This window comes from Budorcas taxicolor, chromosome 11 (genome assembly GCF_023091745.1).
Source record: "Budorcas taxicolor isolate Tak-1 chromosome 11, Takin1.1, whole genome shotgun sequence".
In the NCBI taxonomy this organism is placed as follows: Eukaryota; Metazoa; Chordata; class Mammalia; order Artiodactyla; family Bovidae; genus Budorcas; species Budorcas taxicolor.
The window spans coordinates 158,693,808-158,705,902 of record NC_068920.1 but is presented as its reverse complement, the minus strand read 5'-3'; the positions used below and the strand labels follow the sequence as shown (position 1 = coordinate 158,705,902).

The 12,095-nt window shown below is 57.0% G+C and overlaps 1 protein-coding gene across 1 annotated transcript; it reads right to left on the bottom strand.

The window, feature by feature from the left end:
• Window positions 1–2,548: 2,548 nt before the first annotated feature.
• Window positions 2,549–11,888, bottom strand: DOLPP1 (dolichyldiphosphatase 1). The gene is made up of 8 exons (XM_052648777.1): window positions 11,812–11,888; window positions 7,818–7,918; window positions 7,521–7,605; window positions 7,331–7,430; window positions 7,007–7,105; window positions 6,402–6,530; window positions 5,815–5,904; window positions 2,549–4,012 (listed from the first exon to the last, which is right to left on the bottom strand). Exons 1-8 carry the CDS (start codon window positions 11,885–11,887, stop codon window positions 3,976–3,978), a joined length of 717 nt encoding a protein of 238 aa, XP_052504737.1. The 5' UTR covers window position 11,888; the 3' UTR covers window positions 2,549–3,975.
• Between the last annotated feature and the right edge of the window lie 207 nt (window positions 11,889–12,095).

Here is a 12,095-nt window from a genome sequence, read left to right as displayed (position 1 = left end):
AGGCCAAGGACACAGCAGGGGCACATGTCCATGACTCCAGAAACTCAGATTTTAAGAACTGCCTGGGGCTGACTACAAGGCAGGATTTTCCCCAAAATGTTATCTTTGTGAGGTCATCCCTTTGCGTTTGGGTTGTTACAGGTCTCATAATGTGGAGGCTCACTCAGTTCTGTAGAGCAGCAAAGTACTGCTTGAGGAAGACACATTTACCTAAAACAGCCCTAATCAGTACTCTGGTGGAACTTCCGGGGGAGGGGAGAGTCAAAGTACCATGAAGACATAGTCATTATCCCTGGGGTGTGACCTATGACACAGGTCTCTGGACACACGAGGGGAGGTAAGTGTTGGGGAGATCACATACTCCTACATGATCAACTTTTGAAATCCAGCCATCTGAATGGTGTGCCACTGTGTTTGGAGTAAAATTTCCAAGTACAGCACCATGCTTGAAATGCAGAAAGTCCTGCCGTATCCCAAATCGCTTGTCTAGTGGACCTGGGAGAATTAGGTCAGCAGACTGAGGCTGCCTAGAAATAGCCAGACTCTGCCCTGATGCCAGTGATGCAGATGATGAACTCTTTTTTTTTTTTGCAAAATGAATGAAAAAGAACTGTCATAAGTTTATATATTTTGTGTAATACATCATTTGAAATTTGAGAATGTAATATATATAATTAATAAAATCATAAAGAATACTTGGCTTTTGTCTAGATCCTCTGGAAGTTTGTCTCTCTGGGTTGGCATGAACTTGATTTGGGCTCTCTCCATTGGGGAAGTGCAGTGGCTGGAATCAAGGGCAGCCCTGGAGTGGGGATGAGGGAGCCTGCCAGGAGGCTTTGCTGTCTCCAGTGCTCTTGCCTGGAGAATCCCAGGGACAGGGGAGCCTGGTGGGCTGCTGTCTGCGGGGTCACACAGAGTCAGACACGACTGAAGCAACTTAGCAGCAGCAGCAGCAGCAGCAGCAGGGGCTCATGGGCCAGGACCCACACTGGCCTGGGAGGTGGAGAAAGTGGCTATTTCAAAGATGCTCACAAAGCATTCCCAGGTGGTCCAGGGGCTAAGTCTCCCTGCTCCCAGTGCAGGGGGCCCAGGTTCTATACTTGGTTGAAGAGCTGGATCCCACATGTTAACAACTATGATTCCACATGTCACAGCGAAGATCCCCAATGTGTCAGCTAATATCCAATGCAGCCAAATATTTAAGAAAAAACAAAAACCCATAAACAACAGACTTAATCCAGATTTTTTCTTTAAATGCTTATGAAGTGGAATGAGCGAGGCTTGGTGACCAACTGAATGGGAAAAGATGGAGTTAGGCGAAGTATGCAGTGGGGTGCTGGGCAGTTCTGAGAGCCCAAGCAGGACAGTGTGGACAAGTGCCAACTGGGGTAAAAGCAGTGTTTACCTGGGACTTGGGGGAAAAGCCATGGCTCATCAGACAGCCCTGCTGCTGTTTCTCTTGCTGCATTCTAGATTTCCTCTGACTTCTCCAGTTTTTCCCTTCAACTGTGTCTAGTAGACTCACTGACCTACCTATCGAGTTGGTGTTTTGTTTTGTTTTGCTATTGTATTTTTCAGGATTCATTAAAAAATCTGCCAGGGTTCACATTTGTAGTTTCCTATCCTCTGCAGGTATTTTCAAGTTTGTCCTTTATTTCTTTAAAAAAGTGAAACAACTTACAACCTGCGTCTGATCACTAGCACCTGACGTGTGTGTGGGTTTCTTCCTAATACTTGTTTCCTGCTGGTTCTCAAGGATGGCGGTGATTCCTTTTCTAACTGGTCAACTTTGTATTTTGTTCATGGTAATTTCTTAAAACTACATATAACTGAAGTCTAGCATGAAGGTTCCTCCCTCCAGGGATCTGTTTGCTTCTGCCACCTACATGGGATGAGGTCACCTGAACTAAATGTCAAGGTTCTGTGGACCACGGTGGGGCACCCAAACCCAGCCTTCGAGCTCATGGGAGGATGGGATGGATTACTTCTGATTCACCTTCAGCCTAAGGGTGAAGCTCTTCTGAATCAGCTTTAATGAATTAAGGAAGAGTTAGAACCCCCACTCTGGACCCTTGAAATGACTTGTGTTCATTTCACTCCAAGGCCTCCAAAACCCAGGTCAGTTTGCAGTTATTTCTTTCAAAGCTCGATACCTGTCTGCACACTCAAGAAGTAGTGAATTCAACCAGGAGTGGAGCTGTTTATCCTGGCAGAAGCTGAGGGAGGACAGATATGCTGGTTTTCCTCCATCCTCAAGGGCTGTCAGTCACAGGAAAAGCCAGGCTTAGAGCAGAGCCAGCCAGGATGACACAGGGAAGTAGACGGGGGTGCCGAAAAATACGCGACAGCAGGGATCTGACCTCAGAGCCTCGTGTTAGGTGTCGCAGACACCATTCCGACCCTGGCTTTGGGGGCTGGAGGGGACTACATGTCTCGGAGATCCTTAGGATTTTTTGGTCTTCGCCACACACCTTTGCCCCTCAGGGTCATGTCCCCACGGCTGTGTCCCAGCCCCCACCCATCAGCTCAGTCAACGTGCTCAAGCTGCCAGAGTTCAAGATTTTATTTTAAAACAATAGTAAACAATTTCATTGATTTTTCTTAAGTCAAACCACCTCACACTTGGCTTATCTCAGGAGAAAAAAGTAAAAAATAAAAATAAGGGAAGGAAAGGAAAACGTGGGGACCAACCAACCTTCCCCAAAATTAGGCCCCTGGTCCTGGCGTCTGGAATGGCTTTGGACACTGTCTCGAACAAATGAGAAAAGAAAGCACCAAAATATTGTGCTTCAGCAGCAGGTTAATAACCTCCATAAAGAAAAGGTGGTGGAGGGGGGTGGGGAGGATGGGGATCGGAACGCAGATCCTGAGCGGCCTGGTTCAGCTCTAGAAGCTTCCGAGTTTGGAAGCATCTCCTCTCCAAAACTCCATTTCAAAGAGACATCAAGATTGGGAGGAACTGGCCTCCGAGCTGGGCCCTGGGGATCTGCGAGTCACACCCCAGACACAGGCCAGGGCGACCCAAGCAGGTTCCCAACCTCTCGGAGAGGGTGGGAAGGATGAGGAATGCTCAGAGCACACAGAGGGCAGGCTGGGGGGGACATGACTGTAGACACCACCACCTCACTCCTCTTGCCAGTTCCCACTCCCTCTGCAGTTTGGGTGGAGATGAAGACGAACCGCTACCGGACGGTGGGACAGGAAAGAGCTGTAAACAGCTTGGGTTTGCTCACCCACATGTGCAGGCTCTTTTTGTCAGAGAGGGACCACTGTCTTGGGGACAGGGGACCAGAGAAAGCCCTTGTGGTGCAGGGTTGATGCGGGCAGGACACAAGGACAGCAGCGCCAGACGCGCGCTCTCTCTGGGCCCGGGCCCACGCAGGAAACACTGACCGAGGTTCTGGAATAGCATTGGCGGCAGGAAAGGCGTGGGGATGCTCCCTCCCCCAGGGCCCCCAGGCAGGCCACCTCTCGGGCCCAGGGCAAAGGGCCTGGGGAGCTGACCTGGGCCCCTCAGTACGCAGGGAGGCCCCCGCACAGCAGGCTCTTCTAGCCTCCTCTCCAAAATCCCATCTGCCTTTGACAAAACCCAAAAATAAATAGTGTGCATTTTTCACGCCACCTGGATTTCCTGGCCCTGTGACCAGAGGTGCGAGCCGTCTTTCTCTACCCCACACCCCAGTGCCCATGCCAAGGGCACTCTCTGCCCAACCGGGGACTGGCAGCAGCACTGCGAGCGTCTCTGGCCATGAGTCCCCACCGCCCCCCAGCAGCAGGCCCTCCAGGGTCCTGGCTGAGGGGCTGGCTCAGCCCTTTGGTCCACTTTGTTCATCAAAATTAAAATAAGCAAAAAAAAGGCTCCGCTTGGTGACTTGGATCTGTAAAGGTCTCTGCTTCATCCCTCTGTCATCCCATCCATCCTGCAAGGCATCATGCAGGCCAGATCTGGAGGCTGGAGCCAGCCATGCTCACCCGTCACTGCAGCTTTGTCCCCAGCTTGCGCTGTCTGTTCCTACAAAATGGGGGTAGAGGGTTCAAATGAGGTGGCTCCTGGCGTTCAGTGAGCCGCCCCCTCAGCTGTTCCCTTCCTATCCCCAATCCCATCAAAATGAGTGAATGCCCGCTCCCAGGGGCCCCCGGGGTCAGCTTGAGCTGGGCCAATCAGAACTCGTGCTCGGGGACCTGGGGCTTGGGGCAAAGAGGGTCAGTGTCTCTGCTGGGCCTGCATCCCAGGTACTCAGCTCTGGAGTCCAAGTGCAGAGCCAGGGGCAGGGCTGGGAACAGGATGAGAGAACAGAGGCACGAGGGACCTGGCTGGATTCCAGAAAGTCTGGGGAGCTCCCACTTACAAGTGGGATTCTGTTATTATCAACCAAAACAGACGAGAAGATAGTCGAGTTCTCCTTCTGGGATGGATAGAAGCAAAGAGAGGGGAACTGCTGACCCAGTGGATCTCAGTACCTGATTTGGGGGTATGGGTGTGCCTACAATGGGCTCAGGAAGCTGAGGGAAGCAGGGGCAGTCCTGTTCCCGGGAGGGCCTGGCTGAGGTTCAGATAGGAGGATGGGGCTCGTCAAGAGTCCCACCTGAAATGCAGAAACCCAACTGCACCCATGGGTCCTGTATGTTGCAGTCCCAGCCTCACCCACTGGCCAGCCCCCTTCTTCTCCTGGGCTCTGGCCACATCTGCCTCTATCTGCTGACTCAGAAGCTATAAAGCTGTTTCTCCTATGCTGACAGCAGTCTCCCTGCCAAGTCCCAACTCCAATGATCCCGCTTTCTCCTACCACGCCCAGCCAGCACAGCCAAGCACCCCAGCCCCGCATCATGTTCCTGCCGTGGGCTCTCAAGACCAAGGCACTGGTCACACAGGTAGGCGCCTGATTCCTTGTGACCATCCCTTGCCGGCCACTGCCCTCCTGCTCTGTGCCTGCCCCCAGCACAGAGTCTGGCACAGAGCAGGGGCACGTGGAAGTTTCGGTGAACGCAGGGAGGGGCGGGGCGGCTCCAGGAGCCAGGTGGAGAGCCTGGGCCAGCTGCGGCCTCCTGCCAGTAATGGGATTGCCTGTTCTAACCCCCTCAAATCCCCTTTCCTCGTGGAGACAGGGCTTTACCTCTAAGTTCATTAGGATAATATGGACCATGATGTCCTGGACACATGTCCCAACTCGGGGGGGGGGGGGGGGCCTGCCCTGTAGCTCCTCTCACCAGGAACCCAGGGCTCCTCAGGAAACCTCCCAGGCTTGCATGGGAGCCCAACCTTGCCTCAGCTCCCCTCTGAACCTGGAAAGGAGCCAGGCCTTCCCCACCCCAGCTGGCATCCCACCCAGAATTTGAAGCGCATGGAGAGGAGAGCTGAGTCAGAAAGCAGCAGTCAGCTCCATCCCAACTCGCTGTGCAACCTCAGGTGCTCCTAACTCACCGTGCCTCAGTTTACCCTTCCAAAGGAAAGGGTCTGGACAGAACAGCCCCAAGGGGCTGTTGACACACAGGCCCCCCCGAGAGTCCTGGCTGCCCAGCTCTCTGGTTCTGGGCCACAGAGGTTAAAAGCATGGCTCTGGGCCCAACAGCCTAAGTTCCCAGTCTGGCTCCCACACCTGCGGTCTGCATATCCTCAGTCAAGTGACGCCTCTCTGAGCCTCAGTTTTCTCATCTGTAAAATGGGGTCCAGCAGAGGATTCAGTGAGGCAGTATAAGAAAAGTCCTTAGACAAAGGCCTGGTTCTTGGGGTGCCTTCCAGAAACGGGAGCAGTGCTGCCTGAGGGCTGTGCCCCACTGAGCCAGGACCTGGTGACTGCAGTCCCCTTGACTTACCTGGCTTCTGCCCGGGTTACTGTGTATTCAAACCAGAGGACGTTGGGAATAAGGCTCGTGTCTCGGATTAGGAAGAACTCAGAGACAGGCCTGGAGAGACAGATACCCAGAAAGCCAAGAACACATCAAGGTCTGTGACCAAGCCGGATATCCACCCCCACCACTGGGCCAGCAACACACCCTCCCCCGGCCGATCAGAATCTTTGCCCGGCCCGTGCCCCCAGGGCCACTGAGAGACCCAGTTGGGCCACAGGTTTGACATTCGGGCAGGGGCACGGCCCCAAGGAACGTACAACCCAGAAGGACACACGCTGCTTTCCAAGTTCCCAAGAGGCCACGCAAGGACAGAGGCTGGCACCTCATCTTCTGGACTGAGAAAACCCCTGGGGGAGATAGAAGCCAGGCGAGCAGGCCCTGCTCCCTACACCCACCAGAGGCCTGGGCACTGGGGCCCTCCCCAGGAGACTGAGGCTGGGATCAGCACGTCTGGGTCCCCCCACTGGGCCCCTTGGCAGGAAGGGGCCCAGGACATAGTGTCTGGGCCGGTGCAGGGAGAGGGGACAGCGACACAGGTGGGAGGCAGTTACCAGGCTGCTATCCTAGGGAACAGCGGGGTGAGGACCTCCTGGGTGAAGACGAACCAGGCGACGGCCATCAGGCCCCCAGCGACGCCCCCGTACAGCACTTGGCCCCAGGTGTGGTACAGCAGGTAGACCCTGGGCCAAGGGCAGAGGCAAGTTCACAGAGCTGGCCGCAGACAGGCCTGCATGGCCTATGCCCTCACACCCGCCTCCCAGCTCCCCCAGGGCCCAGAGAGGGCAGAGTCCTGGGGCCACACGGACTCGGAGCTGCTTCTGGAGTCAGGCAAGGGGCCACCCCCCGACGCTACAGAGGTGAAGGGACGGCGCGGCTGGGGCATGCCCAGCCCTCGAGCTTGGGAGTTTGTCTGTTTCAGGACAAGGCAACAGATGGCTGACACTGGGACCACGGGCCCCATTGAGAGTAGAGAGCAAGGATTGGGTGGCAAGGGGCAGCTGGAGCCCTGGCCTTTTAACCTGCGAGGCTGGGGGCCCCCTTCCCAGCCCTGCCCATAGGCTCCAGGGCTAGGGTCTACCATGAGGTCCCAGAATCCAGCCAGACCTCAGTGGGCAGGGGCGGGGTGGGGATGGGGGGCCTCCCCCTCCCACTGTACCTGCTGTAGGAGACTAGAAAGGCCACGGTGAGGAGACCCAGTGAGAGCACGTGCCTCCACAGCAAGTCCAGGAACCTGGCGTTGTTCGTTTGGTGCATTCTGGGAAAACAACCCTGTCAGGCGGCCTCAGCCCACAGTCTAGGGCCCCGGCCCCTGCCCCCGCACACACAGCCCCTGGCCCCCATCCGCAGGCTCCCTGGGCGCCTCCTGCCTTCACTGGAGCTTCTCCTGCCCCCAGGAGAGGCCAAGCCCCAGGCAGCGGGCATCCCAAGTGCTCGCGGCACTTTGGGTCCCTGGCAGAGCCCGGCCGGGGCAGAGGCTCACCTTAAATACAGAAAAAGGAAGGAATAGATGGAGAAGAACCACATAAACTGGGAGTGGCTGGAGGGCATCCCGTACTTGGTGCCCACTGCCGTGTGGGGGCCTGGGGAGGAGAGAGAACAGGGCATGGTGAGGGGATGCAGGCCTCCCCAGGACACCCTCATCTGGGGGACTCCCGAGGCCCAGGCCCTACCTCCACAGGGCCGTGGCTCCTGGATGACGTGTTTGATCAGCCAGTTGACCCCCTCGTTGAGCGCCAGGCCCCCCAGGAACGAGATCTGCCGGGAAGACGTGTGGTCGGTGGGGCCTCTGGGTAACCTGCTAGCCTCAGACTGAGCCTCCCAGCCCCCGGGGACAACCTGGAACCAGCCAGGAGGCTCCACACCCTTCGAGAGAGGTGGCAGCGTGGAAGGGAAAGCAAAGCACCTGGGATGGGATGAGGAGGCCCCTCCTCCCCGGGGTGGGGCACGGGAGAGCGGGACTCACTCACCGTGTGCAGCTCCCGCTTGAATATAATGAGGGTCACAAAACCAACAATGACAAATACGGGGCTGAGGCTCAGGTAGGCGAGGACGTGGCCAGAGAGGTCACCTGGAAAGACAGGGAGGACAAAGTGAGGACAGGATCGAAGACGGCCTGGCCCCCAGCAAGTCAAGTCCGGCCTGGGCCAGAGAGGCGGTCCCAGCAGGGCCCCAGAGGGCAGGGCCAGGTGACCGGGGTCGCCTCTGGGTACTGGCTGACCACACCACCTCAGGCACAGTGTGCCAGGGTGTTTACTCAAATTCAGAGGGCCAGGGTGAGCCCTCAAATTCACAGATCGTGAGTGTGAAGCGGGTGCGTCACTGGGCCCATTCCACAGATGAAGCCACTGAGTCCCAAAGGAGTTGCATGACTGGTCCAAAGTCACACAGGCAGGAAGGAGGCGGGATCTGGCTAAAACTCAGAGGAGATGGTTGGATGGCATTACCGACTCAATGGACATATTAGCTTGAGTAAACTCCAGGAGTTGGTGATGGACAGGGAGGCCTGGCGAGCTGCAATCCATGGGGTCGCAAAGAGTCGAAGACAACTGAACTGAACTGAACTTACCTGTTATCTCGCCAAAGCAGGAATGTGAACCTGGCTTTGTCAGGCCCCAAAGGCTGGACTCTGGACCAGGAGACAGCCCAGCAGGCACAAGGATGCCTCTGGAACACAGCACTGTGCTGAGATGGCCCCAGCCCAGCCCTGGGCCTCCAGGGGAACCTGGCACTCTCTGGACAGCACACAGGCTTGGGTCTACACTGCAGACTTGGACAGGGAGCAAGGCCGGTTCTGCTTTGCCCACTATGGCCGCCTGTTGCAGTAACGGCTACCCACTGCCTCTCTGCTGGCAAAAAAAATGGCCGCCTATTGGCTGCTGTCTTCTACCCCCAGAAAGGCCGGGGAGGGGAGGCAGTGTGAGGATCCTGAAGCCAGCTGACAAGAGCCAGCTGCCCCCTTGCTCAAGGGCAGGGCTGACACCAAGTCCAAAGGCTGCCCTCACCCCTGGGGGCAGGGCAGCCACGTGGCCACTCTGGGGTCAGAGTGTGTGGTTCAGTGCCCAGGCCAGAACTGTGGCTACACGAACTCCGGCAAGGCCTTGACCTCCCTGACCCGCAGCTCTTTCACCTGTGAACCAGGGATGCCAGTACCCACCTCCTCCGCCCATGGGAGCTGTGACGTGACCAGGCCTGTGTGATGCCCGGCTTGGTCGCTGGCACCCAGGGCACTTTCAGGTTTGGAGAACCCAGCATCGAGAAATGGCCCCACCACCAGCCTGGCCTCAAGGAGGCAGCAGGGAGGTACCTGCACAGGGCTGAGCCCCGCTTCCAGGCTGAAGAGATGGGCACACACCTGGCCTTGCCCACACTTACCCAGGGTAGGGCAGGCTTTGAACTGGCCTTGGAGAACCGGTCAGATAGTGCTGCCCCAGGCCCGCTGAGTGACACCGGGGTGAGGCTCTTCCCTCTTCCGGGGCTCTGTCTCCTCATCCACACAGTGGCCCGGCCCCTTCCAGCCCTGAGACTCTGGGTCTCTCAGCTATCCCCCTGGTGCCCAGGACCCTGGGAGGTACAGACAGGAAGTGGCTGGCACCCGCAAACCTTTGGCCACCTCCATGGCCTGTTCCACAGCAAGCGCTACCTCTGGAACCTGCTGCAGATGCTCTCAGTGACTCTGGCCTCACCACTCTCCGATCGAAGCCCCTAGTGGCTCTCTCTGCCCTTGGGATAAGTCCCACCTCAGCCGAGCTCATCACGCCCTGCAATCCTGCCCCTGCTTCCCTCCCACCCTCTGCTCCAGTTCCAGGGACTACATTCTAGTTCCCTGAATACACCGGGCTCTGCTCTACTTCCAGACTCTGGCACATGGTTTCCCGCGCCTGGGAGGCTGAGTTAACACAACATAAATTAAGCACCCACCACAATGGCAAAATAAATAAATAAAAGACACTTTCCTGCCATTGCAGAGCTCTCAGAATCTGTAACCAGGGCATCGTTTATGACACCACTCATTAGTGGAGACATCTGCCCAGTATCTGTCTCTCTCTCTCTAGAGAGCAGGCACCATGAGTGCAGGAGTGGGATCTCTACACCCCACTCAACCCCCAAACCCAGCACAGCACTCTACACTTAACCGGGCTCTAAAATGATGTTAGGGCTTCCCTGGTGGTTCAACGGTAAAGATTCTGCCTGCCAATGCAGAGGACACGGGTTCGATCTCTGGGTTAGGAAGATCCCCTGGAGGAGGAAATGACAACCCACTCCAGTATTCTTGTCTGGAGAATTCCAAGGACAGAGGAGTCTGGCGGGCTACAGTCCATGGGGTCACCAAGAGTCAGACACGACTTAGCGACTAAACAAAAACAAACTGATGTTAAATGAATGGAGGAAGGAAACAAGCGTCAGTGTAATGAGGGGTGTGAAGGAGAAGTGCAGGGGGCTCACAAAAGAATTAGCAGGGGACTAGAAGACCCCCAGAGAAGAGGCCCTCAGGCTGAGCCAGGTCTCTCCTCTGGTCCCTGAAAAGGGTCCTTCATCACAGCCTGAGTCATGCTGCTCACACCTGCCAGGTTTCTTCCTCTCACGGTGAGCACCCAGAACATCTACTCCCTGCCCGGGGGGGTGGAAATCAGGAAGGTGCTGAGACCTTGAGGCAAGACTCTTCCCTTTTCCAGGCTGCAGTTTCCCTCCTGTATAAGTGGGTTCCCCCCACCACTCCCCCACAGTCCAGGAGTTCAGGGACATATCCATCTGTTCACCATCCAAAACACAGAGCGAGCCCAGGGCCTGGCATTCAGGAGGTGCTCAGTGGACACCAGCTGAATGAATGATGGGTGAACGGTGGGCAGGCAGGCAGATGGCAAGCTAGAGCAATAGTAGAGCCGCCCCACCCCCCACTAGAACCTAGAACACCTAGGGTCAAAGTTCTCTGGCATCCAGCCCTGGGGCCCTCAGCAGGGCTAGGTTCTCATGTCTCTGGGAGCAGGCCCTTCCTGGGGCCACCAGGGCTCACTGAGAGGACGCCCCCCGCCAGCCTCACCTGACACCCAACCATCCTACACAGAGATGGAGGTGTGGGCTTGAGAGGGTCCTGGGAAGGCGGGATCACGTTCATTGCAGTTATTTCTTGAATGTTTACGCTATGCCAGACATTGCACTCGCATTTCTCATACCTCCTGTTTCTGATTTTCGCACCACCACCAGAAGGGAGGCACTGTGATCAGTTCCACTTTGAAAAGGCACAGAGGGGTGAAGTCACTTGCACAAGACCACGGCTTGAACTCTGACCCCAAGGCCCAAGCTCTGCAGCACTCTACTAAACCGCCTCCGGAACAGATCACTCCAAGACCTGCCAGGTAGAAAGCCCTGAGCTTCTAGAGCTGGGTCCGATGGGAAGCTCCAGAGGTTGTCTGCCCCCACCCCCCAAGGTCCCCTGAGTTGTGGAGCAGTGCCCTGCCCAGGGCGTGGCATCAGAAGTACTCCAACAACGAAGAGCTGCCTGGCCTCGATTTGCACACTCCCAGCAATGGAGAGCTCTTTCTTACGCTGCCCAATAGCACTGTTTGCAGAAAGCAGGCACTCCCTACGCGCCGGGAAGAAAGTCCAGCCTCTCCGGCTCCGAGAATGGCAGAGAAGAAAGGCCCGGGTCCAGGCCAGTTATCCTTTCCTACCTCACCCAGACCACCACCCTATGACAGCCCACCGGCGTCCCGGGAGCCAGGGGAGCTCCCCGGACGCGCAGCCGCAGAGTGCGCGAGAGACGCTCACAATTTTGCCCAGCTCATCGCCACACCACTGCGCCTGCGCGGCGCGCGCGCCGGCCGAACCCCTCCATGGCACACTATTTGACAGTTCCCACCCGGGTGCCCCGGCGCCCCCTCCGCGGGCTTGCGCCTGCCAGAGCACCAGGCACTGACAGGCCGGCCTCAGGAAGTTGTCCTCGGAGCTGGGGTTGCCTTCTACCTGCAGGATATTCGACGTGGGTGAGGGTCACCGGCCGCCATGAAGCGGGGAGCGAGCACTGTCCGTCCGCTGCCATCTTACCCGGAGACCGGGCTTCGCCCAGTAGCCAATGGGGAGCCAGGGGGGCGGTGGTCCTGACCTATCACGCCGGAGAGGCTCCGCTCACCCAATCGGAGACCGATGCAGGTAGCGGCGCAGCCATTCAGCGTTCAGGCTGTGGGGCTGGCCCTAACGGCGAATCAGTACGCAGGGCCCCTAGGAGCCTGTTAGCTGTCCCAGCCAGC